Here is a 25,567-nt window from a genome sequence, read left to right on the forward strand (position 1 = left end):
TTTCTTCTCGATTTTCTCCCTGCTGCACAGCAAGGGTCTCTGGGTTCTATTTCAAAAAACACCTGGTGCCTTCACCACATTTTAGGTTTTTCTTGACACATGTAAGCATGTACTGAAATGTCCTCGATGATTGGACTCGAAACCTACAGTACTCAACTAGTTGTATTAGATGTTAAAATCAATATTTAGGAGATATGAGCCCTGCTGTCCTATTACATTTACCACTATGTGGTGATGCATTATATATTTTTCATTACCAACTAGCTGTTTCATGTGCCATTAGCTCTACAGCCGCAAAGACATGCTAATATCTCATACAAAATAGTTTGTATGGAGCACATGCATCATGCAAGATGAAAGTGAGGCTGAAAAAGCCATTTGTAGTTTTTTGTTCACATGATTTGATATGCCTTGATATTGTGTAGATTGCCAGGGAGTATAATACCCTCAGTTTTGACTGGTCAAAAACCACTATATCCTGAATTAAATGGAAAATGTGAGCACTGTTGCAGAAAGCATGTTTTTCTACACTTCCCTCTTATCTCCCTTCCAAGCCACGAAGCACTGACATGAGTTGTACATCAATTTAAGAGAGTGGATTTTTTTTTCGCTCTGTTTCTTTTTTCTTTTCTCCCTCGACAGACAGCTATTGTGACATATTGGGTCAGTCAGAAATGAAAGATATTCATGCAGGCATGCAATACTTGTAATGAAGTCTCAGCTTGACCTTCTGCATGATTGATTCTGTAATTTACTTTTCTCAGGCAGCTCTCAAAATGAAATGATGTCATGTTGGACAGGTTTTAAATACCCATAATGCATCAGGAGAAATGGTGGAAAGAGGTATGGGTCAGTGGCTGTACTGGACCAAGGGGAGGGAACCTACTGGCCTTACAGTCTGAGGGGGGCGGGAGGAGACCGGGGGAGACCAGGGGAGAACGGGGCAGAGGGGGAGAGATTTGTTTTTAAGTGGGGGTTAGAGGTTGGGGAGATAGATAGACTGAGTTTGCACACCACAGAGAGAAAAAGACAGAGAAGTGTGTTTGACTGAGACAGGGCAGGGGAAAGAAAAACAATTTATCTTCATGCTATTATAGCCTTTACTGGCATTCAAAATTCCATTTTTCTCATTTGGCTTAAGCACAGACTTCAGCAGGTTGCTGAAAATGGAGGAAAAAAATAAAATGATGTACCCGTTTAGAAGGCGAGTAAAGGAATATGTGCAGAGCACTGATAAACTATCTTTAATAGGACTGACCTTTCATGCTGGCGAAAGTTACTGGGGGATTCATCCTTATAATTACCATATAGATGATTTTACCCCTCTCCTGCCATGGAACATTTCCAAGAGCTCTGGCATTGATTGAATGGAAATTGAACTTGTTAACATTCTTTTCAGCCTGTTACAGCTCAGTACATGGTGCCACTGTTCATACATTCTCCCCAAATTCTGATTTTCAATATCTTTAAGAACAGACTGGAGCCTGCTTTCATTGACATCAGTGTTGAGATTTTTATCACTTGGTGGATGCATAATGTTGCATTTTGAGTCTGGCTGCTGTGTTTATTGGCCCGCATTTATTGTGGAAAGGGTTTCACAACATTGTCAATAGTGTTTTTTTCTCATCTGTTAGTTTTCAGAAGGCGTTACGTGACTCTATGTGGAGTGTTTGCTGTGTTAAGTGTGGATAAGGCCAACAATAATGCACAAAACAAGCTATTTTTTCCTTTTCTGCAGCATATTGTTGACAGACTTATGTTGTTGCCAGCTTTTTCATCTTTCACATTAAAAAACAACACAATGGAGAATATTACAAAATAAATTTACATTTAGAAAAAAAACTTTATTGATTTGGAAGTAGATTTCAGCTTGTTAGTGTTTGAGGTGCACACACACACTGACAGACAGCACACCTAGCACATCTGGCCACTGTTTGCTCAAGATAAGGACTTATTTGCTGATTTGCGATGACTATCAAAATATCTAGTTAGATGTCTGGTGTGACTGCTGACAATACTGCAATCAAAATGCAAATGCGAAGGCAGAGGGACATAAATAAACATCCTAGCACCAGATTCATATTCATAATCAAGGCAACTGTTACTTAAGATGATTTCTTTCACTAGTGTATTATTAGCTGTTACATTTTCATTCAAATCAGACATAATGCTGGCGTTTCACTGATGTAACTGTCATTGCTCTTTTGTTATATGGAGTGAAAAGCATAATTGCTGCTGCTCCAGTTATTGCTATAATATGTGATAAAATAAGACATTTAGCAGGCTGTTGAATGTGATATGATCAAGTGTTTAACTGTGGTCATCAGTGCATCTTTTTTAATGCACAACATCCAAAGGCCATTTAGAAGAAATCACCATATTCCAAACAAATGGCAGAATGGGCCATTGCTCTAAGTCAAAACTGCATCGTTGGGATTGGGCAAAAGTGTTATTATACAGATGGCCACGACTAATGAGCTCAGTGTGTGCGTCTTTGATGTTCGCAGCGAGCAGAGAGCAAACTGCGAGCCATCGTGTTCTCAGTAATGAAGATGACAATAGCTCTTGGAACATGGCGGGTTGCAGATATGTAAATCACAGTCATTTGGTCACAGGCTTGTTTATTGCAGCTTTTATTTGCGAGAAAACTGAAAGCTACCATATTTGAAGAATCACAACAATATGTCTTCAATTTCTTCCCCACCTTTGCAGAATCTTCCTCTCACATGTAAATATAAATCTGCTCTCACTTCATAGATTGTATTTATGATAAGCAGTAGACATGGCATATGAGAAAGAAATGGATTGTAGATCCAATATGTTTCTGTCTGAAATGGTGTTACAATATTGTTTTTGAAGACAGGCATTCATAAGGTTTTTTCAATAAAGCCAGGTGTGTGGGTTTATGATGTGTTGATGTTGGGAGAGATTGGGTTTGTGCTGCTGAATACCAGATGGATGTACCCAGGGAGAACAAATCACCTTTTCTGTTGTGTTCACGTCCCCTCCTCTGTTCCATGTCAGCTCTGCTGGCTCTCTGATCAGTCTTCCCTCTGGGAAGCTGGCAGTCTTTGTAATTTCATCCTCACCACAATCAATGCAAACATGTTGCCTACACCTTCTCTGAGACTCTTTCAAGAACCAAATGTTATACCAGGAAAATGTGAAGGAGATTTTCAAAATGTTATTACATTATACCCTGGATGGTAGACGGGAGGGGACCTGTCCAAAGCTCTTAAGCTTCATACCTTCAGCTAGTTGATTTATGGAGTTGATTATATAGAAGGTTTTTTCCACTATTTGGCAGTCAAACATGATCTATGAAAGGTGCCTCTTTCACAGAGTTATAACCTTAAAGTAACGTTACTCCAAAGCATATAGGCTTGTGGCCCCCTCAAACTAAACTGACATGTAGGTGCATGCATACAAACTGCTACTCAAACAGTCTTTTTATTGTGGTATTTGAAGTTATGTACCACTGCACAGGGAACTGAGTCCACTGCTCCCCTCTAGGGACTGGGCAGTCAAAAGCTGTGTCACAGATTTCCATACAATAGAGTTTTGAAATGAATCAACTGAGCTGTGTAGCCATCTATTACTGGCTTATACAGTTGGCTCCTCTGGTGTCAAGATAATTTATCACGGCCTGTAATAGAGACATTTAAGACTCAGGACATTGTGACATGCGATCTGCCACATAACAATCCACAGAATCCCATGACCCGATTTCTTCTAAAGAGATACAGCCTCTTGAGCTTTGTACACTGGGCAGCAGGGTGTCAAAGTAAGTACAGAGATATCTTTGAGCTGCAGAAATGAAGTATAAGTCTATGCAGCCAGAACCTCAAGGGTTGTGTGAAAGCAGAGGATCAATGAAATACTACACATGATTATTGTTTTCTTAACAAGCCCCCTTTTCTTTTGTATTAATTTCTTTACAGAATGTTGGACCAGGCCATCTTCGCCAGTACCCACCTAACCCAGCCATGGTGATGAAGTCCATCATCAGCATGAACAGCCCCAATGGGATGATCTCACGAAATCAGCTGACCACCATCAACCAATCCCAACTCAACGCACAGCTGAGCCTAAACATGGGAGGACCCAACATCACCCATACTTCCCCATCACCGCCTGCCAGCAAGTCCGCCACACCGTCTCCCTCCAGCTCCATCAACGAAGACGACCAGGACGAAGGCAACAGGGTGAGCAAAGTTAGACATCATTTGGATGACTGCATTAAATGTTAATTGTAGGACATTTACCTGTGGATGTGAAAGACAATTTGTAAATGACTTTATCTCAATCATTGTGATAATTGCAGGTAATTGGGGAAAAGCGACCAGCCCCCATAGATCCCACAAAGAAGCCCAAGACTCCAAAGAAGAAGAAGAAGAAGGATCCCAATGAGCCTCAGAAGCCAGTGTCAGCTTATGCCCTGTTCTTCAGAGACACCCAGGCCGCTATTAAGGGTCAGAATCCCAATGCCACCTTTGGAGAGGTGTCCAAGATTGTGGCCTCCATGTGGGACGGCCTGGGAGAGGAACAGAAGCAGGTACGACAAAGTTTGATTATTCAGTCAAAAATGTCATCTGGAGTAATGAACAGGAATAAAGTATAGCTAGATCATCATCAGAGGAGGCAAATGCTTATACAATATGTGATCTGTGTAATTCACTCTGTATTGCCTAGGTAATAGGAATGATATTTAATTAAAAAGAAGCTTTATTTGTCCATTCACACGTACCTTTGTGTCATCACAGGTTTACAAAAGCAAAACAGAAGCTGCCAAGAAAGAATATTTAAAAGCCCTCGCCGCATACCGTGCTAGCCTGGTTTCTAAGGTGAGACACTTTTTCTTCTTTTCACCTGAAAAATGTGTGAATTTGACTGAGAAGTGAATAATATGTCCTTGTATTACATTGTGCACTGTGAAGTTGTAGGCTTTCTCTTTTACAATGGCAGAAACAACTGAACAGTATACCTAAAGATAGAAGTGGCACCAGAGGTGAAAACTTTGATATTATTTTCTCCATCCAGGCTGCAGCAGAATCAGCTGAGGCCCAGACTATCCGTTCAGTACAGCAGACCCTGGCCTCCACCAGTCTGTCCCCAGGCCTGGTGCTGCCATCACCCCTCAACCAGCACCCCTCCATGTCATCAGCTGCCCAGGCCCTCCAACAAGCTATACCAAGGGCCATTGCCCCAAAACCGTTGCAGATGAGACTAGGGGGCAGTCAGATCGTAACCTCTGTTACAGTCTCCCACCAGAACATGTCTTCTGGGATGCCACCACAGATGCTCGGCCAGATGGGTGGCGGAGGGGCCATGGTGGCAGGTGCCCAGTCCACGGTGTCTCAGATGAGCCCACCCATGCAACCGGTGCAACAGCATGCAATGCAGCAGCTCCAGCAGCAGCAGCAGATGCAACAGCACCTCCAGCACCATCAGATGCAGCAGCAGCAGATGCATCACCAGCAGATCCAGCAGCAGATGCAGCATCAGCATTTCCAACACCACCTCCAGCAACAGCTGCAGCAGCACCACATGCAGCAGCAGCAGCAGCAGCAGCAGCAGCAACAGCAGCAGCAACAGCAGCAGCAGCAGCAGCAGCAGCAACAGCAGCAGCAGCAACAACAGCAGCAGCAACAGCACATGCAACTGCAGCACATGCAGCTGCAGCATCAGCTGCATCAGCAGCAGATTCAACATCTCCAGCAGCAGCAACAACAACAACAGCAGCAGCACCAGTCCCAGTGTTCCCCACCCCAGCACTCTCCTGGTACACCCCATTCAGTGGGAGGCTCTGCATCACTCGGCAGCCCCCAGCCGGCCCCACAGCAGCAGCCACACCCGTCCCAAATCCAGGCCCACGCCCAGGTCCTGTCCCAGGTCAGCATTTACTGAGCCAAATGGAAATCTTATCTCAAAGAACAGGAATAGAATAAAAGCATCGTTCCATGTTGCTTTTCTAAGTTGCACTTAAGAAGTGTGTAAGATTTAGAATGTTATACAAAGAACTTGTCCATTGTTATAGACGGATATGCACACGTGTGTACAGGGGGTAAACATGTTAACTGGGTTATTTCTGACATTGGCTTAGCTATGACAGAAGCCCGTTACAGCGAGCACCCAGTGATTGTTTATTTGTTTGTTTGTGAGGTCTTTCAGTCGTCAATTTAAACTGACTGGGCACACAATATGTTGAAGGACGTGTGTCTTTCACTGTTTTATTTAACAATAAAGCTTTATTTATGAGACCTGAGTTGTCAGTTCAGCAAAAGGACATTTTGAAAGCGTTTCAACAAAAGCATTTCTATCAGCTCTTGCCTGAACTGAATGACTCACTGGATCCTTGCTGGAAACCAGTAACCCACACATCAGTCTTTGTTCCCACACTGGCCAGTATATAGTGAGACTTTCTTTACTCCAACCTTTCACCCATCATTCGCACAGATGTAACTGTTCAACAATGGCGTGGAGGAAATGGTTGATCAAATCATCACACGTTGGAGGCCCAGTGATATATGAACACATTAAAACCATGTCACAAATGCAGACAATGTCTTGAGGAATAAGGGGAACTGAAAATAAAAGGTCTTTGGACACTCTGGATGAATGACTGAACAGACTGAGACAGAAACTGCCATAAATCATTTATGTCATCACATCATCAAACTGTTGCTGTAATCTGCTGTACATGTTTTGTAGAGTGGGGAGAGATGAGACCTCCTTTATCCAGTAATCAACCCCGCAGATGATTTGCCCAAAAGCGTGTAACTGGCACCCCCCCAAAAATTCTTCTTTAATCTATTTGTTCTTACTTCAGATGTTTAACAATTAAATTATGTTTTTATTTTGTGTAACAAAGGGGATATTTTATGGTAAATACAAATTTCCGGATCAAGGCAGGTGGTTTGGGGATTGATGTATTTTTACTCTGCTCCTTGATACCGTCATTGTTTTAAAAAAGGAAAAACAAACCTAGCAGAGCCAGTTTGTTGCACTGCCAAAGCCAACTGAAAAGGCACCGGAGGTATTTTTGCCAGCTGTACAGAAGTCCCTGAAAAAAAGAAAATGTTGTACATTTTTCATATCACCTGTTGTAAAGTTTTAATATGTGAGGCTTTAATTAAAACATTGTTAAACGACCTGTGGATTGCTATATCACATAGTGCATTTCTGCTCTTTTATACTTTTTTATGAGTTACAATAGCAGCAATTAATTTTGTTTGTATTTTGCTTACAAATCAACTGCTTTTGAAAACTGTCCATAGAATAAATGCATATCGGTATGGAGTTCTTGAAACGTTGTTTTCAGCTCACGATAGGAAAACTAATTTAATGTTTGAGTTTTTGCTCGGCCATGAAGACGAATCCAGAGACATTCCATCACTAATATGATAGTAGCCATAATTTTGTATGAAGTATTATATATTTCTTTGTGTCTCTGTTCAAAATTAAACTATCAATCACAAATATTTATTTGAAGCAATCGGTTTATTTCAAAAGTTACATTCACGTCTCCTTGTTAGCTACTGAAATGAAATACACTGATTAATATCCATAGCACTCGGTTCTTTATGAGATATTGAAAAATAAATTTGTATGTTTTCTATGGAGTAATTCTATAAGAGAAAAACACTTTGCAGGGGTATATGAGCATTCATGTTGGCATTATTATAGTGTGTGCTGTTTCTCAGTGATTTGAATGGAAGTCCATTGTAACTGTGTGTAAAAACAGTGTTGATACTGGACAAGGTCAGCATGTAACTGGTACTTGTCTCAATAACAGTCCCCTTCTCACACACCAGTGCATTGGATTCTGCCTCTTTCTTACTCCCTTCAAAATCGCTTCATTTCCAAGACATCCCCAGGGGTTTGCTGAGCTCCCTTGAATAATATGGTGAGCGGGGGAGGGAAGGCAGGCAAACAATAATTATCATATCTGCACAATAGCCGGTGAATCCACTGGCCCAGAGAAGGGCCTTTTTTATTCCAAAGGCAGCTGAGACATTTTAAACATGAGTTAATGTTTGTTACAAATTAGGAGAGAGAATCTGCTCCTGTGCTTCTGTGATAGCAGCTTGATAGAATTTTCAAATTTTGGTTTGTTTTCAATTAGTTTGTTTCAGGAAAGCATTTTTAATTTGGGCCGAGGCCCTACCGTTGCTGCTGCTGCTGCTGCGGTGATCGGTTCCTCGGCTCGCAATGGAAGCGATGCCCATTTCTCTGCTGTGATTAATTGCAGCATCTGTCCTGTCAGAAGCCCGAGTGAAGAGGTCTGCAGCAAAACTGCAAATAAGCGCTGGCAACAGTCTTAAAGTGCTTATGATGAAATGAAAATTAAAAACAGCAAGTGCCGTGCATGACCTGAATCTTAACACAGGGGGAGAAGAGGAGAATGTGAGAGCGGGTGTCCATGGATACCAAACACATGCTTTAAAAACACACAGTAATGAGGCTCTGGGAAATCGCCGTTATTATTCTGAACAGATTCACAGCAGAGCCCATTAATAATGCATGGAGCTCCTTGTTATTCCATAACCCCTCAGTACTGCGGTCACTGTGTGTACAAATATCTCACAGCCAGGGTTGGAGTTATGGGACTCCGCAATAAAAAGGTTACAGATATTTTCAAAACACTGCTATATACACACACACACACACACACACACACACACACACACACACACACACACACACACACACACACACATAATTTAAAAGGATAATACACTGCTCCTCCTATTATGGGGATTGGTTTAAATTAAATAGGCACATTAATAATGTTCACCTGCTTCTTGCTGTAGACTTTGTTATATCTAAAGGATCCGTTTTTTTCCAGAATGAAATATGATGCGATCATAGAAGCATGAAGCAATCAATATCACCAATGCTCTTCTGTCTTTCTGTCCTCATCATTAACTAACGCTGATGAAAGGCACTATGACATTAATATGTCATTTGAGTAATGCAATCATGAGGTGACCTAATTGTCCTCCTCCTCCCCACTGAGGTCAGTTGCTCGGCACTGTGCCGAGGATGACTAAGGAGTCAGATGTGAAAGCTAAGGGCTTCTGTAATTTTAATTATTTATTTGGCCCTTTTGTTGTTTTCCCGTTCATCGCACAGATACAATGTGAGCATAACAAAAGCCCTGCTGACACTGACCATCTGACCATCAGACCCACGCTGCAGCCAATCTCACAGTCTGGACTGTCACAGATGTAGGACCTGCCTCTCTGCTCTGACACTAAACTTGTCTCCTTAAATTAAAATAAAACAGGCCTTTTTTTCTGATAAGACCTGGTCCAGGGAAGTGCAGAGACAGTTGACCCTACAAGTCCAATGCCAAGCTTTGTTTACAGGGAGGAACTAGGCCTCCAGTCAAATGGCTGACTACGTTAAAGGAATTCTTGACCTTGTGATGAGGAGCTTCGTGGAGAGAACTATTGACCTCTGAGATGAATAGTGACCTTTGTTTCGGGGGCTGTTGGCTGCTCTGTTGGCTGGCTGGACTGTTGACATCCCTGACCAATGGTAACGTTTGTTTAGAGAACTTTTGACCTGCCAGACTAACGGAGCGCCATAGACGATGCCTCAGAGCAAAGTTAATAGTATATTCAGGGGGACTAGTATAAATATTATGATACCCTTAAACAACCTTTCTGATAATCTTTTCTAAATCTAAATGTTTGAATTTAAGTCAATATATAACTGATTGGGTCGGGTGATTTAGTACATCAATTCTACATTAAATCTAATTGAACAAAAAAATGAAGAGTGCTATTTTGTATCAACTGTCAGGAAAAAATACCTAGAACAAATACAAATACACGCCTAAGCATCAATAAGCATATTCGCACTCTCTTGTTCCCTCTCCACGTTTTTTGTCTTTCACAGCCACATGCATGCACATGCAACATGCAAACTCACACATACACACCATTTTCCATCCTTGGATTTCTGAGTAATGATGTTGCCGTGGTGACGCAGTGATTCAGCCATTAGGCCTCTCCCCCTCTTTTGTTGAATTCTGTTGTGGTAAGTCTGATCTGCCTGTCTTTTGACCTCCGTCAGCTTGTGAACCGCCACGCTAACACAACTCTGATACCTCTCCGACATACAGAAAACCATATAGTGCAAGGATTCACACTCCAGTTACATGTTTAATATTGCCAGAGGATGAGGTGCGGCTGTTAATTACTATAAATAACCCCATTTCCTGTAAATGATAAACAGTATGCAATCATAATCAGAGGATTGACACAGATCTGCTGTTAGGTTATGTTAAAACACCACATCTGGATTTTGCAATATACTCAATGAAGGAAAGAAACTGTAGTTTTGATGTTAGTAAAGATGAGATAAAACTACCTGCCTAATGATTGTTCGGAAATGCCTCAAAAGTCATTAGATGCTCAATGCCAATGCCTTTTATAATGTATATATATATATTGTGCAGTTGAGCACAAGGTAGCATGAGTGCAGATAAGCTAACCACCATTATCCTGCTGTCAACGTCATAAAGGTCACTGAATAAGCATCTTAAGTCCAAAGAGAAACTGTTTATTGGAAGCAGTTGTCACCATAACAGTAACAGCAGTGAACATATGATAGGCTGGTTTGCTTCAGATTATTATGGTTCACTCAGTATGTTCTTGTGCATTGTCAGTATTAAGCGGACCAAATGCATCCAGAGCATTTATTCTCTGTTGAGTTATACAGTCGCTCTAAAAAAAAAAAAAAAAAACCAGCAAGCTGTCAGTGATTTGAGGAAGCTTTCTTTATTGTGACAGATCATCATGCCCCAGAGGTTGACAGATGTCCCTGCATTGCATGGAAACGATAGCAGTCTCTTTTTATTTGGACTTGTTTGGTTTAAGAATGTAAAATCCAGCTTGCTCTCCCCCCACTGCCACTTTCCGATTTATTTCATCAGTATTTTATAGGCTTTGTGTTCAGCAGAGGATCCCAACTCTGAAATTGCCTTTTATTGCAACTTACTTAGCCTGTTAATATAGGCTATTACAGAGCCAACATGTTTCTATGGCAACAAAACTGATAAAGTGTACCAGGAGACTAGAGTGATAGATTACACATGCACGCTGTGTCACATCCAATTAACTCAAACTGACTGTACACCACATTATGCCACGACTTGCAGGAAAATCAATAAATATGGACGGTACCCAACAAGGTTCCCCCTCTGTTTCTTTTCTTTCATCCCTTACGATGGCAGCAAAGCCAAGACAGATCATGCCACTAGGATGTCCCTGCTGCTACAAGAGGCAGGTGCTGTGTAGACACCATTCAAAACTTGGCCTATTCAGTCCAACTCCTCTAACGCTCCATTCATGCATAGCAAAACACCATCTGCTCCTGTTTTGCCCGGAGCAATCACAGCTGACCAGAAAAAAAAAAGAAAAAAAAAAAAGAAATCCATGATAACAGCTGTTGCCAAACAAAAGCCAAACAAAAGGGGTAGGAAAAGGTTAGAGACAAGTTAGACACCAAAAATTACTCATTGGAGAGGGCGAAGGAAAACATTTACTCATGGTAATAGTCAGGGAAATGGGATGCCATCCAGCAGAGAGACGGGGAAAGGGTTAAATGAGAGGTGTTCAATCTGTGGGCCTGGCAGACTTGAAACAGTACAGGATCGGGTGATAATAGATTCAAGCTGAGGATGATTCTTTTACACAGTCAATTCTCAGGGTGCAGGAGCAGAGGCAAATGAGCCGTAGAGTCTCCTCACAGTATATGACTGCTGCCTGCATGTAGATCCAGGTATAGATACACACAGTGCAAATGTACTATTCCGTATACAGTACATACCTGTTGGCCTTAAAAAGTAACTATATAATTTTAGGGCTGCAACTAACTATTACTTTTATCATCAATTAATCTGCCGACTATAATTGTGATTAATAGTTTGGTCTTTGGTCTCAGAGCCCAGTTTAACTTCCTTGTGTTGTCCAAATTATATCCAGTTTCCTACAGTGGTACAAGAAGTTCAGTCCCTTTGCTTAAGTGCTCTCTATGTATACTCCACAAGAAAAAACTTGAGCATCAAGATTTACAGCACAGACGTAAAGCGTAGTTTCAAAAGTAAAAGTAGTCATTATGCTGAAAAATGGCCCCTGTCAGATGATCATATTACATTATATAATTGGGTTATTATTATTGATGCATTACATATAAACAGTGTTTTATTGTAATTGTAAGAATAAAAATGCATCATATTTTATGAACTGATCATAATGATTTGTATGGAAAATGTTAATCAGCAGCTGTGAAATAAAGTAACATAAAACTGAAGTACTCAAGAGAAGTACCTCAGAGTGATACTTCAGTATGGAACTGTTGAGCAGTTGTCGTAACTATTGTTACTTCAGCTATAATACTTTTTTTCCTTTGCCAGCAAAACTACAAATGTAAGACCAGGTTTCCCATCCAAAACTGCACAGAATAGTATTATGTTCTTTATCTTACTAATTATAACTTTTGAAGTGCTTGTACATAAGTAAATTAAAGCAGATTACACAGAAATTCTCAAATCATTCAAAAACAGGAAAACTAGGACTTGTATGTATGTATATGACTTGTAAGACACTAATAGTGGATCATTTTGGTATTAGGGAAAAATATTAACAATTAACAGCAGCCGGTAATAAAAACAAACATGGACTGGAAGAAAGGATAGAATTTTCCATTGCTTCAGCGAGGCGTATAGTTTCCGCCCACCCATGCTCCATGCTGCATTGTGGTGTGATTGGCACTGGTTCCTCGACCCTGTGAGGCCTAGCTTGATCTAATGTATGGCCGCTGACCTGGGGGAGGGGCCGCGAGCGAAGGTGAAAGACCGAACAGCTTGCATGCCTCCAGACCTCAGCTGCCCATGCAGACGGCGAGCTGTAAAACCACCGTTTGAGCCACATAGAAAATGTCATGGCAGCCATATACAAAGCCGGCAGGAAATATACAATATGGCGATTAAACAGTGGCCTGAGAAGGAACAAAGTTAAAGTGGAGGAAGAAGAAGAGGTGGGAGGGATCAGTAAATGATGATGATCTTACCCATTGTCCCCATGGGGATAATTAAGTTTTATCTTATCGCACCTTATGCTGACTATGAACAGACCTGGATCTAATTGCATTTTGGCATAATTCATAACGTTAAAATAATTCCTTAACCTCACAATACCAGATGGTGTGTTTTTGCAACTATAAAGTAACAAAATGTGTACAAGAAGCCTCGGAAAATCACAGGAAAGCAGCGGAAAATATATTCTTCATGTCCCTGTGATGTGATTTATATAACCTAAGTGACATTACCTGCATTTCCAGATGCTATGAAACACCAGGAAGGAGTCATATAATAATAGCTAGGGTTGATTTGCAAACGTATTTTTAACCAATTTGACTATGAAACATGCAAATCTCTGGGTTGGACCTTGATGCTGTGCAAGATTTCATAGGCAGAGCTTTTATTTATAAACAGAAGCGCCTGTGGCAGTTGATCAGTCAATTTGCCTAACAAATAAGTCTCAAACACATTTTCAGTTGGCTGCACACGGTGGCCTCTTTGTTTGCGACACCAATTCAAGCAACCTTGAACCGAAACAAAAAAAATGAAATACAGTAAATGTAAAAATGAGCGATGCTTGGAGGAAGAGACAGCTGCTCTTTAAGGTCACGTCCTGAGCTATGAACTCTGCTGAGCAGCTTAACATGGCTGTGTGGATGCCTGGACAGTGTACTGTAGACTTGTAATGAAGAGGGGAAAGACAGGACAGAAGACAGGCTCCAGCCTCACGCCATTAGAGGTGATTTGTCTGCCAAACTGATTCCAGTCCCAGTAGTTTTATCAGTTTAATGCCCAGGCAGCGTTCATTATTTCTTTTGCCGGGAGGGTCAGCCTCTCTTCAGCAGAACAAGTGTGGGTTGTGTTTCTGTCAAAGAGGGAGGGGGGTTAGTGCTTGACCCGCAAAGCCATTCAGCTCTCAGAGTGATCCATTGTTTGGGTCCTCTCTTTGTTCAGTGCCTGCAGAGAGAGAGAAGGGGCCAGCTAAAGGGGAGGGATGGAGCAGAGCTGGGGTCTTACTGGGTGCCAGGGGTCTGCACTTACCCTCAACACATTTTCACCTACAGTCCTTTTAGTCCTAAAAGACCATGCAACCTAATGTTTATTATGTGTAGCAGTGTTTTGGCACACACACACACACACACACACACACACACACACACACACACACACACACACACACACACACACATATTCTGAAGACACTGCACTTCAGACTTACACTACAGGTCAGAATTCTCTATATGCAGCTGAAATATTTAAAATACTGACACTTTCTGAGCAACCAGACAGGCAAGATAGAAAAGAGCAGGTCAGCTATGTGTTGCTTTTGTAAATGGTATACAAGTTTTTGAAGAGCAGACTGGTCTCACTGATGTAAAAGCTGCATATAAACAGCCAGAAAGTAACACAGAGTTACGACTATAAAAATCCGCTTGCAGCCAAATTGCAATGATATTAATATGGAAGAGCAGTGGAAGGTAGAGGGTCTTGGAGAGTAAAAGTGATCTGACCAGTGTGATTTAGTATTTTAATGTCATGTTTGCACTTGTAGGGTTGATTGGAATTTGACCCCTTGCAGCTTTTGATGTGGATGCAAAAGATCAGAAGAACTCCTCAGCTAGCAATGTGATATTTGCAGTCAAAAATGATGAGATTTGTTCAGGTTTTGGGGAGTTTTCAGCTCATCAGGTACTGGCTACTGTGTAGTCCATAAACAATATGAATCACTGAGAGGCATACGGTTTAGTGGAGGTGGCATGGTCTCCTGGTGTTCATGGTTTGTTCCCACATACAGTATAAAACCACTTTAAATACCTTATTGGGTAAGTTAGTATCTCTCCAGTCTAGTATCCAGCTTCATTGTGATTTTAACCTGGTTTTAAGTGTACTTTCAATCAAATAAAATTAAATGGAAAAAAATTAAACCCTCAGTGGTAACACTGGAAATTCACAAAAAACACTTGGCTGAAATGGCAAAGTTGGTGCATCAATAGAAACTAAACATGACAAAGTGCAGTGGAAACTGTAAAGTTCCTCAAATAAATACATAAATAAAAATATATGTCATATTTCCATCATTTGTTCTACATTGTTTTTGCTTGTTTGAGGTTTAACTGGCATCAAATCATTGTGCCCTCTTCTTCTGCAATGGTTTAATGGAACACAACAGCAGAATGAATGCCATTAATCCCAATAAATCATATCCCAACACGTAACTTCTAATATAACAGTGGATGGACACGCACATTCATTTGGAGATTTCAAAAAATGTGGTTCAAATTTGTGCAAAATGTAGGTAGAGTTTAGAGTTTTGAATGTCAAAATCAATTCACATCTACAGCTTCATCCCCGATTAAAGAAACGGGTCACAAATGGCTCATGCCAGTCAGCAATTTAAAAAGTTTCCCATTTCCAGACTTATCTCAGCCAGTGTCTGATGTGGGTTTGCAGCCAATTATCCTCGTTTTGCACACAGAAGTAGTACTATCTCCTCTCATAAAACCCTTTCAGCTTCAAGGCACTGTGAGTCTTGGGCAAGTTTACTGCAGCAATACTGTCGACAACAGACCCGACAGCCTACTGAGGTTCATTCCATCTTGTCAGACAGACTTCAGTTGTTGTGGCTTATTAACGCAAGGAAGTTAATAGTAGTTTCAGCTACACAAAAGTCACATCACGATGCAGCAAAGAACTGCACTGAACAAAAAAAAGTTGAATTGTTGATTGAGAGATGTTTGAAAGAGCCACAGGTTCAGCTCTATCTGTTAAAAGTAAAGACCCAACAAATACTTTTATATACTTTTTAAATAAGAGCCAAGGTCAAAGACCCTTTACTGTCACACAGGTTTTTTTCAATTATCCTGGCTGATTGGACATGTATTGGGGTTGATGTTGAATAGAGCAGTGCTGAGAATTGCATGAGGTCGCTGAACTCCGTGCAGGAATTAGAGGGATAAAGGTGTAGCTGTCCTGCCCTAACAGGTGCAACAAAAGTAACAAACTAGTGAGGGAGATGTCAATCAAACCAATTAGGTATACACCCACAGAGCCCTGAGAAGAGGTCGGATCAGGAAAATAAGAGAAAACACTTGTGTGCCTGCCATAGCTATGTAGGGAATAAGTTAAATAAACAGCAAGTTGGTTAAAGTTTGGTGTAAGTCAACTAGTAAGACAAGTAACACATTTTTCCCATCACCTCAACAGTGATCATTAACCTGAAGGCCTGGTCACACTAGGTGGCCCACTAACTGCTAATAAGCTAGTAAACTAACATCCTCCATTTTTAGCAAAGGTCAGCTTTATATGGTTTGGCTTGCTATTGATCTACAGCTCAATGGCTTCAGTGTTGCCTAACTTGACACTGTGGACATGGGTTACCCTGAAGAGCTAAGCTAGAGGTTCTATGCAAACACACGCTGGCTGGTTGAAATTGGGTATAGAGTCAAATTGCTCTTTGAGGTGATTTGGGGACTGGCTGGTGGTTGGTCTATTCATCATACAAGTCCTAATGTGCTAATTCTGTGTTCATAATCTGAGGCAGCATCATCGATCAACATGGCTTTGACAGGCCCCACCCCCTCCTCCTCTCACAGAGGCTGTTCTCATGCATAAAGGGGTCATTTCTTCACAATGTCCTAAATTCAGAATTTCACTCTGTAACAATACAAATGAGCTTGCTCTGCCATTGTTGATTAATGGAAAATCACAGCCCCTCATTCTTTTTTGGCTATTAGGAACATCTGTGTTTTGGATAAATGGAGTTTGTACAAGAGATGCACCTCTCTGCAGTTCTTTTATGTCTATTTTCACAATGGAGAGTGATACACAATGAGTATTTTTGATGCTCAGTGCAAGGATACAAATGTCTTAATATTTGTGAGGTTTTATTCATTCATCACAGCTCAAGCTGGGAGGAATACCCTCATTAAATTAAGATAGTTTAGTTTATTATTGCCATCATACTTTCATATTCATATATACAGCACAATCACTGTGCTTAATACAGCATGAATACTGAACACACACTACAATCAAATGAGACCTGGCAGAGTGGTGAGGTCTGATTCTGGAGAAATTAAAGGTGACACAGCTAATTCAGCAGGCAGACATCAGACATGAGTGCTTGCTTTGACCTTTTCTATGACTATGAGAACAGAGTAACTCACAAGGAGAACTGTATTAGAAAATAAATGAAAGGTCTCAGTGGAAAGGTCAGGACACATGTTTCTGTGATGTGGAATAAAGTCTGTTTATAGCAAAGGTTTGGCTGACTGCACCTCAATACAAAGAATCCTCAACAAATCAAGTCTTAAACAGTCTCAGCAAAATACTTTCTGCATCCACTGTATGATCATGCCTTAGGAATTTGTAAAACATTCTGTGGTTAACGATTTAAGGCTGAAAATAATTACCTACATAGCTGAAATATTTTAAGAATGGACTCTTGACTTGACCTTATTTTATATTTTCCTCCAACATCAGTTTATTTATAATAATCAAAGTTGGCACAAAGACTTTGATCCTGCATTTGTTTATACCTGTACGGTTTACATTTCAGTTACTAATGTATGTTAAGTTGATGAGATGAGAAAAAAAAAGCATGGAAGTATCCCCATAGACAACAATTAGAGCAGACCAGCAAAGACCAGATGTTAGCCTAATGTGAGCAGAACTTGTGCTTTGCTTCCGTAAGGCTATAACACTGCATAGAGAAAACATTATGAGGCAACTGCCAATACAGACGGACCCGTACGTCTTTGCAGTCTGCAAAACACATTCCACACAGTCAGTGTGCAGTAACATGACAAATAAGAACTGATTAAGCGACTATTCCGGACATGCATCACAACAATCAGGGTATATCATGCTAATGCTAACATTACACATACAAAAACATCATTAAAGGTTATATTTATGCAATGATATCAGGGTTGGGCTACTTCAAGCACTGTTCAACTTACAGCAGGAATGATTTGTTGAAAATTGGCCTAAGATGTGATAACTGCAGCCATTGTAATAGACAAGTATGTGGCTGACCTGGGTTTGCATAAGGAAACTGAACTATGACTAATGACCACAGTGTATTCAGGGGAGGACAGTGCAGACACGTCCCTCAGTGGAGACAACTCTAATTCTTTTAACTACTGTAGCTCAGACAGAACTAAATTGATTCAGGACTGGTTTATTTGATTCATCTTTGTATAAATGTCAATTTTGCAGCCTACAGCTTGCACTATGAACAGTATCACCACCGAATAAGACAAACTAGGGTGTAGTTCAAATGTTTTGTTATATTTCTATTACAGTAAAACAGAATAAGCTACATCAGTTTCAGATTTTTCTTGTAAAATAATTATTTAGCTGTAGATAATGTAAAATTGTTAAGGCAGCTTTAAAAAGTATACATGTATGTATATGTGTGTGTGTTTTGGTGCATGAGGTCAGGTAAACCTAATTACTATGTATAATTAACCCCCATGGGAGGAACACATGGTCTGATCTATATTTAATCATATCAAAATTATTTGGGAAGCCCAGATTAAAACCTTACATCAGCATTACTGTGTCTATACAAGTTCCATAAAAGAAGACACCACATGACTGTCGAATGTGGGTCTATGTTGTAAAGACACTGGGGCACAAATTGAAATTGGAGCCTGGCCTATAATGATATCCAAGGAGTGAGAATGAAAACACCAGCCAAGGTTTGCCATATTTGGTGAATGCATGACAAACCATTGTACCATGTACCATTTTTAAAAAGGTGACACCTACTTTCACTCAGGGTTTTTTTCTTTTGTTGTAAGTTGTAAACACAGCAATTACATTATAACCTAGGAATAACTTGTCAGCAAACACTTGCTAATTTACTTTAGTAAACACAAAGAAACATTGGTATCAACTGAAGCTGTTTTTCTGGCCATCTGATAAGTGCAAGTCCAATATTCTCTCTCTTTTAGCTCTGTTTTGGTCTCCACCAACTCCTGAGACAGGTAGCATACAATGGGTTTATCAGAAAACTTTCACTGAAAACAGTTGCTAGCAATCACGCTGATTAGAGCAGTGTGGCTGTCAAAACAAAACAATAAGCTGAAAGAGGCTAAACATAGAACTGAAGGGAAATGCTTCCAGATGATAATTCCCTGTGGGTTTGTCACTTTGAGAGATTCATACACATTACATGTCATTAATTGATCTATTGTTAATATAAAAATATGAATTAGAGCAGCTTTAAGCACATCTCTGATTACAAACAAATCAAACACTCAGTGATTACATCAAGGATGTATCTTCCTTGAAAAATGTTGATTTGAATTTTGTTAATATGCTAAAAAATTTTATTTGCTTCCTGTTATTGATCATAGTTTGATATTTGTTGGGATTTATAAACTAGTGTTTTTTTTGTGCAATCTGTCTGATCCCCTAACAGTATATTACAGTGACACAGAAGTGGTTTGGTTGTGTTTATAATGACTGAAGCTAAAGTGTGTGTTATGATGAGTTATGATGATGTAAAAACACATGCATTTAAAAGTCTTTAAGAACACAAATGCAAATATTTTAGCTGGTCACAAAAATGGCCATACTCTGTTATCATTTCTTCATTAAAACCCCATTCATTAAGATGCCAAAATGTACTCAATAACTTTATGGAAACTATTCACTAACCTACTGTACCTTATGCCAAATTAGAAACATGATGAATGACTGCATAGCAACAAATCACTGGAGAAGGAAAGGTCATGTGGGCAATAAATCCACTGCCTCAGTAAAATGAGATGGGTTCCTTCAATTGTTGTCCAGTCTTTAATTTCTCTCTCTCTCTCTCTCTCTCTCTCTCTCTCTCTCTCTCTCTCTCCCCCTCTCTTTCTCTTCCTCAGTCGTAAATAGTGATTCACAGCTCTGATTCTGACCAAGCTGATGATTTTAATTTTCTGTTTTCAGAGTAATAAACACTGACATGAGAATGAGCCTCAGGCAGAGACTTCTAATGAGAAAATGAAATTAGTTTTTCAGCTGACTGATCAGAAACATTTCATACATTATAATCAAGCATTTATTTGACGTGATTTGTTTTGTGTGTACGCGCATGCATGTGCGTACTATACTTTATGTGTGTGTGAGGGGGCATATGTGTGCACATGTAAATACATTATTCATGCTTCTGTTTGTGCTACGCTACTGCTTGTTATTGCTACACCAAGACGCAGCTTATGACATTTTCCAACCTTTGGTACCAGAACTAGCTGCCTGGCAGTCTCAGTATATGTAATTTTATGCCTCATCTTCCACTGCTGCATCCATCACAGTCCATCTCAGATAAACTACGCTGGTCAAATAACCAATTACACCTGGCTCTCCTGTTACAGGGACTGAGGTGGGAGGCAGAGACAGTGAATTCTCTTTAATGATGGACAAAACTCTGACACTTGACATCATGGTGGATAAATAAGAAACAGTCTTTCCTTTTGCTGTTCACTGATTAAAAGACATCCTTTTACTCATCCACAATTTACATGATAAATCTACAGATAAATATTTTCTATTTATTTCTCAAGGCTAGAGATGAAAGACCACACAGTGATCATTTGAAACCCATTAGATTATGTCCTTGATGGAAATTCACTGGAAAAGGGGTAATTGACAGACTGCTTGAAAGTTGGAGAGACCTTAAACCCAAACCTTAATTTTAATTTAGTCAGTATTTGCTTGACCTCGAAAACCTAATTGCTTGCAGGCCGTATTTACTGAAATTCAAATTATGGAAGAAAAAAAAGAAACCCTCTAAAAATAACATTCGAATTGGATCATTGTAATATTAAAATGGCTCCACTCTTCATGAAAACAGTTAATAAGGAAAATCATTTTCTTGTTAATACTAACCAGGCCAAGTATGAATCATCATCAGTACAGTATTTTCAGTTCATCCTTGCTCATGTGGATATCTTCTCTTCCTTACTTCCCTTTAAATTGTGTTAATCCTGTTGCCAGAGGCCTGTACTAGAACATCATGTTCATTAGCATCTGTTTGCTGTTCCTGCTGAGTTCAAAGTGTTTCCTTTCCCCCTCCTTATATGTGGATAAGAGCTTGAATTACTGCAACACTTCTTCTAGTCTCCCTCTGTACCATTTGACAAAAGTAGGGCAGCAAGAAAAACAAAGGGTGGGCAATGTCTTTATTGTCATGTTACATCACTCATTTGATCCTTTGCAAGAAATTTATGTTGTGATCTGGTTAGTTTGATGAAGGCTGAGCTTGGCTCTACAGGCCCGTACAGAGTCGTTCAATTAACAAAGACAAACAAGATGCCAACTTACACATAGACAGTACTGTAGGACTTCCTGGCATGTTGATTTTGTGACAACAATAGATAACCCCTGGTGGTTAGTTTTGTTACCTGCAGATGCTCACATGACAACGCTGATTACTGCTTCAACTTGTTCACGGCAAATTTAAAGTTATAACCCTTAAGATTCATATGATTTACTTTCTGTAATTAGCTCTCTATATAGTAGGGTTTTTTTTGTTAGTGGCAGGGTCCGCCATTCCTACTCTGGGTTCAAATTGTCTACCTATGCACAAGGGATTCACAGGAACAATGCATCTATGTAATCATTACTGTTTTGAATGTAATCTCATTTATATCATCATCACTAAATCACTGCTTACTTTTCACTCTTGTTGCGCCATATCAGATTCAGCAGAACCAGAGATTGCCTTTTCTTTTGCAAACATTTTTCTTCCTTGTCAAAACCTTGCACCTATTGGACTGTACAGACAGGTGTTACTGCCTGCTGGACATTTCTGCCTATAGCACCTCCAATGGGACCACCTCTGATTGTTGTTTTGCCCCTCTAACCCTGGTGCATCTTTGGTGGTGGAGCAGTGGCAAGGACATCCCCCACAATGCAACTCAATTGTCAACAGAATCAGGTGTCTTATGCTAGTAGTGGCCATTGTAGCCTTGAGGCGATAGCTTCAAGCAGAGATGAGGAGCAGGCTACAGAGGTCTTATAACCTCACTTCTTTCTAACTCCACTCCCCCAGATTTTCTTAATTTTCAACTCATGCTGACTCAAGTGACATCACAAACAAACAAATGTCCCTTTATGCCAGTAACTGCGTAAGTCACCAGATCAACCAAGACTGAAGTCTTCCAGAGCCTTCTCATAGGGTAGATATAGATATACTCTAATCTCAATGAATTTTACATGATTTCATCCTATCTAATCTTCCTTCATATCTTGCAGAGCAATGCTCTGTAACATTCTGCATGTACAAGCTCACAATTTTCTATAATTACAGAACAACATGCTGTAACGTGCAAACGTTTGCACAAGACTTGAGGAAAGCTAAGGGTGTCAAAGGTAGTTTTGCATAGTAAAAGAACAAACTCCAGAAGTACAGGCAATGCAAGCTTATCCCAAAAGAGAAAAATGGACAAAAAAGAAAATGTAAACAGTCAAAAATGCAGTAATAATTACATGAATAGTTGACTAGTTGACGAGCTTCCATTATAAGCTGAACTGTGGTGATTAACAGACTCTTTTTGTGTTGAGAACAAATGGAAGCCTTGTTGTTCTAACACAGAGGCTTTAGGTAAAATGCTGAAAGAGCAAGACTACACATCTGGAGCAGAGAATAGCAGAACACGTGCTGAACCTGAGCCCTCTCTGTTCGCTCTCTGCACCTCTTTCTCACTGCTGCATGTTGTGCTGTATCATGAGGCCTGCCTCCTGCATGCTTCACTGGCTCTCTGTGGTCTCACTGTCCATCTGCTGTGGGGAAATGGCAGAACTTAGGAGAAAAGACAGGTTACTGTTGATTTCAGGGAACAGAAGAGTGCTAGCTGATCATTTCTTGATATTGATAAACTTATGAAATAACTTTATACAGCAAATGTAGCACTTTTAACAGCTTTCAACAGTTGAAGCTGTAGTAGCTGCCAGATAAGGATGATAAATCTGTGATATTTGATTGATGTGTCTAACGTGTAAAAACGTGATGTGACCATGTCATTACATTGCTAGTTGTTTCAGTTCACAGCTGCACAACTCTGGTAAATGACATGGTGTTTGTAGGACTTGGATTTCACAGTGTACACCTCTAAACACCATACTCATACCTTCCTCCTCAGCCACTTACATAGCTGTCTGTAATTAGAGTTTAGAGAAAGGGTTATTTTCATTGTTTCACTGGCCCCTGCTTTTCCTCTGCACTGTACTGTAGATAAACATATACTTTTCTGTAAATAAATAGAAATTGAAGAAAAGTGAATGAATATGTACTGTGCAGGATTGTATGACTGCAGTGTTCTTTTTTAATGGAGAGCTATAGCTGTAGCTTAGTCAACAAGGAACAACTTAACAACTTAAAATTAACTTATTATTAAAATGAAATGTTTAGTCTGGAGACTGCTGTCTAAATGTGACAGATAAATTGTTCTGAAAAGCAATTTGGTTTCACTCACCCTGTCTGCAAAGATTATGTTTCTATATGACTAATTTGTAAACAGCAATTGTAATGTTGTCTGGATTACTTTTTAATCAGTCTAATAGGGAAATGTTTTTAATGAACATATCTGCCAAGTCACAAAATGTTTGTACTAAATATCTGCCACACAATCAACGTCAACGTGTTTATTTTCCCCCCTCTTAAATAAATCCTTTAGCGACTAAATCGTGGTTAAAATATTTAATATGGTTATGTTTAGACAGTCTAAGCACTTACGGTTAAGTAAAGATCATGATCTTGGTTAAACACTGAAAAAGTCAACAGTGGCTTGAAACACGACACGTGTTTACTTTTTCAATATTGAAGTGAAATCACAATCTTTCCCTAATCTTAAACAAAGTGCATCTTAAACAACTGAACCTAAAGTGCACGCCACCAGCAGCCTCCATCTCACATTCGGGTGGAATCACTTGGAAAGCATCACACTCCTGCTTATCTCTTACATATGAAAATCCTTAAGAATGTTGCTTTGACTTTAATATATACAATGACATTTACAATGATAGTGCCTTGTAGTATGGTGTACATGGTTATATACTGTACATTTTCTTGTACGGCAAGGAATTCTTTTGGAATTGCATATCACACCTGTTTCAGGTAACTTTTTGGTTTCCAATCTTGACTTGAATTCATCCACATAGCAATTATTTAGCTCCATGTAATTGATGTTTGGCAGCCATATGTGGTGGTCACAATAGATGTATAATAGATTATAACTCATGACTTTATCCAGTTTTCCCCTTGTATGGAGGTATGTGCACAAATTACACTCTGAAACGCGATGTTTCTCCTGGCTTTGGTTATTTTTGGCTGTAGTTCTTATGCAATTATGTAAAATTCTGGTGAATTATAACTTGATCCAATCTGACAACAGAAGCCTAAAATATAGCAGTAATACAGCAGTATTATTATGCCGATAATATATTGACTGTGTGTATATTACTACAATTATTCCAGATAAGATTTTTGTGGAATATAAGGCAGCATAATATTAGATTCTCATCATATCTGACAGAAAAACAATGTGTGGGCCTTTCTGTTTATATGAGAAATACCTTTTTGGAAAGTAACTCATTCATTCATTCAGCCTCTCTTCCCTTAATGGCTTTCTGCAATACAGTTACACTGCACAGGGCGTTATAAGGTTATATATACAAAATGTACTTGCCCCTAGGTTTTTGCACTACAGCACCCACATCTCAGACCAAAACAATGGGCGCCATTGATAAAGGCAGTCATCTTACCCAGGAAATCATCAGAAAACACACTTCACACTGGACAGACACAAAATAAAACAGTGTTTGTTAGTCTTTCCACAGTCTTTCCAACATTCACCAACTCTGGATTGGTTGAAATAAACCCATAATTCAGATTAGATAAGAAAAGAGCTGTAACACAGGCTACAATGGCTGCCATGTAACGTTAGCTAATCGCTGCAGACAAATGTCCCCGTCGAAATACGTCTACTAGAAGAGCTTGTTTTTGCCACTAACAGGCTCAGATTGTGTCTGACAACATTATAGAAAGGATTACTACAGAGACAGACCTTGTGTTTAACCAGAAACAGCCACAATATCGATATTGACAATAATGGTACATTCACCTTGCACACACCGTAACATTGCAGCTATTGAAATTGGACAGAAACAAAATAATCTCCGTCTTTGTTAGTTTTTCCACTGTTCCAACAATCACCAACTTTGGTATGGTTGAAATAAATGCTTAATTCATCGACATAGATGCTGTTTCAGTTGCTCTCCTCATGGACTCATGTCTGGGCGAGAAAGGGAGTGTGATGTCATTCTGTGCTCAGGAGACCATTGCTTGACTATATCTTTAGAGAGGAAATAGTTCATTGCTGCTATATTCACGTTTAAAATCTCATATATATAACCAGACTTGGCCAGACATTCGCTGAGGACCCCTAACTAAAGGTTCCGCTGCATGAAAGGCAGAAT

The 25,567-nt window shown here is 39.8% G+C and overlaps 1 protein-coding gene across 1 annotated transcript in view; it reads left to right on the forward strand.

Moving 5' to 3' along the window:
- The window catches only part of tox3 (TOX high mobility group box family member 3), a 40,219-nt gene extending 32,738 nt beyond the window's left edge, over positions 1-7,481 (forward strand). The window contains exons 4-7 of the mRNA XM_051380151.1: positions 3,942-4,205; positions 4,325-4,555; positions 4,764-4,844; positions 5,041-7,481. Coding sequence (XP_051236111.1) covers positions 3,942-4,205; positions 4,325-4,555; positions 4,764-4,844; positions 5,041-5,907 — 1,443 coding nt within the window. The 3' untranslated portion in view covers positions 5,908-7,481. The remainder of the gene's footprint in view (positions 1-3,941; positions 4,206-4,324; positions 4,556-4,763; positions 4,845-5,040) is intronic.
- Positions 7,482-25,567: the final 18,086 nt, after the last annotated feature.

This window comes from Dicentrarchus labrax, unplaced genomic scaffold (genome assembly GCF_905237075.1).
Source record: "Dicentrarchus labrax unplaced genomic scaffold, dlabrax2021, whole genome shotgun sequence".
Taxonomy (NCBI): Eukaryota; Metazoa; Chordata; class Actinopteri; family Moronidae; genus Dicentrarchus; species Dicentrarchus labrax.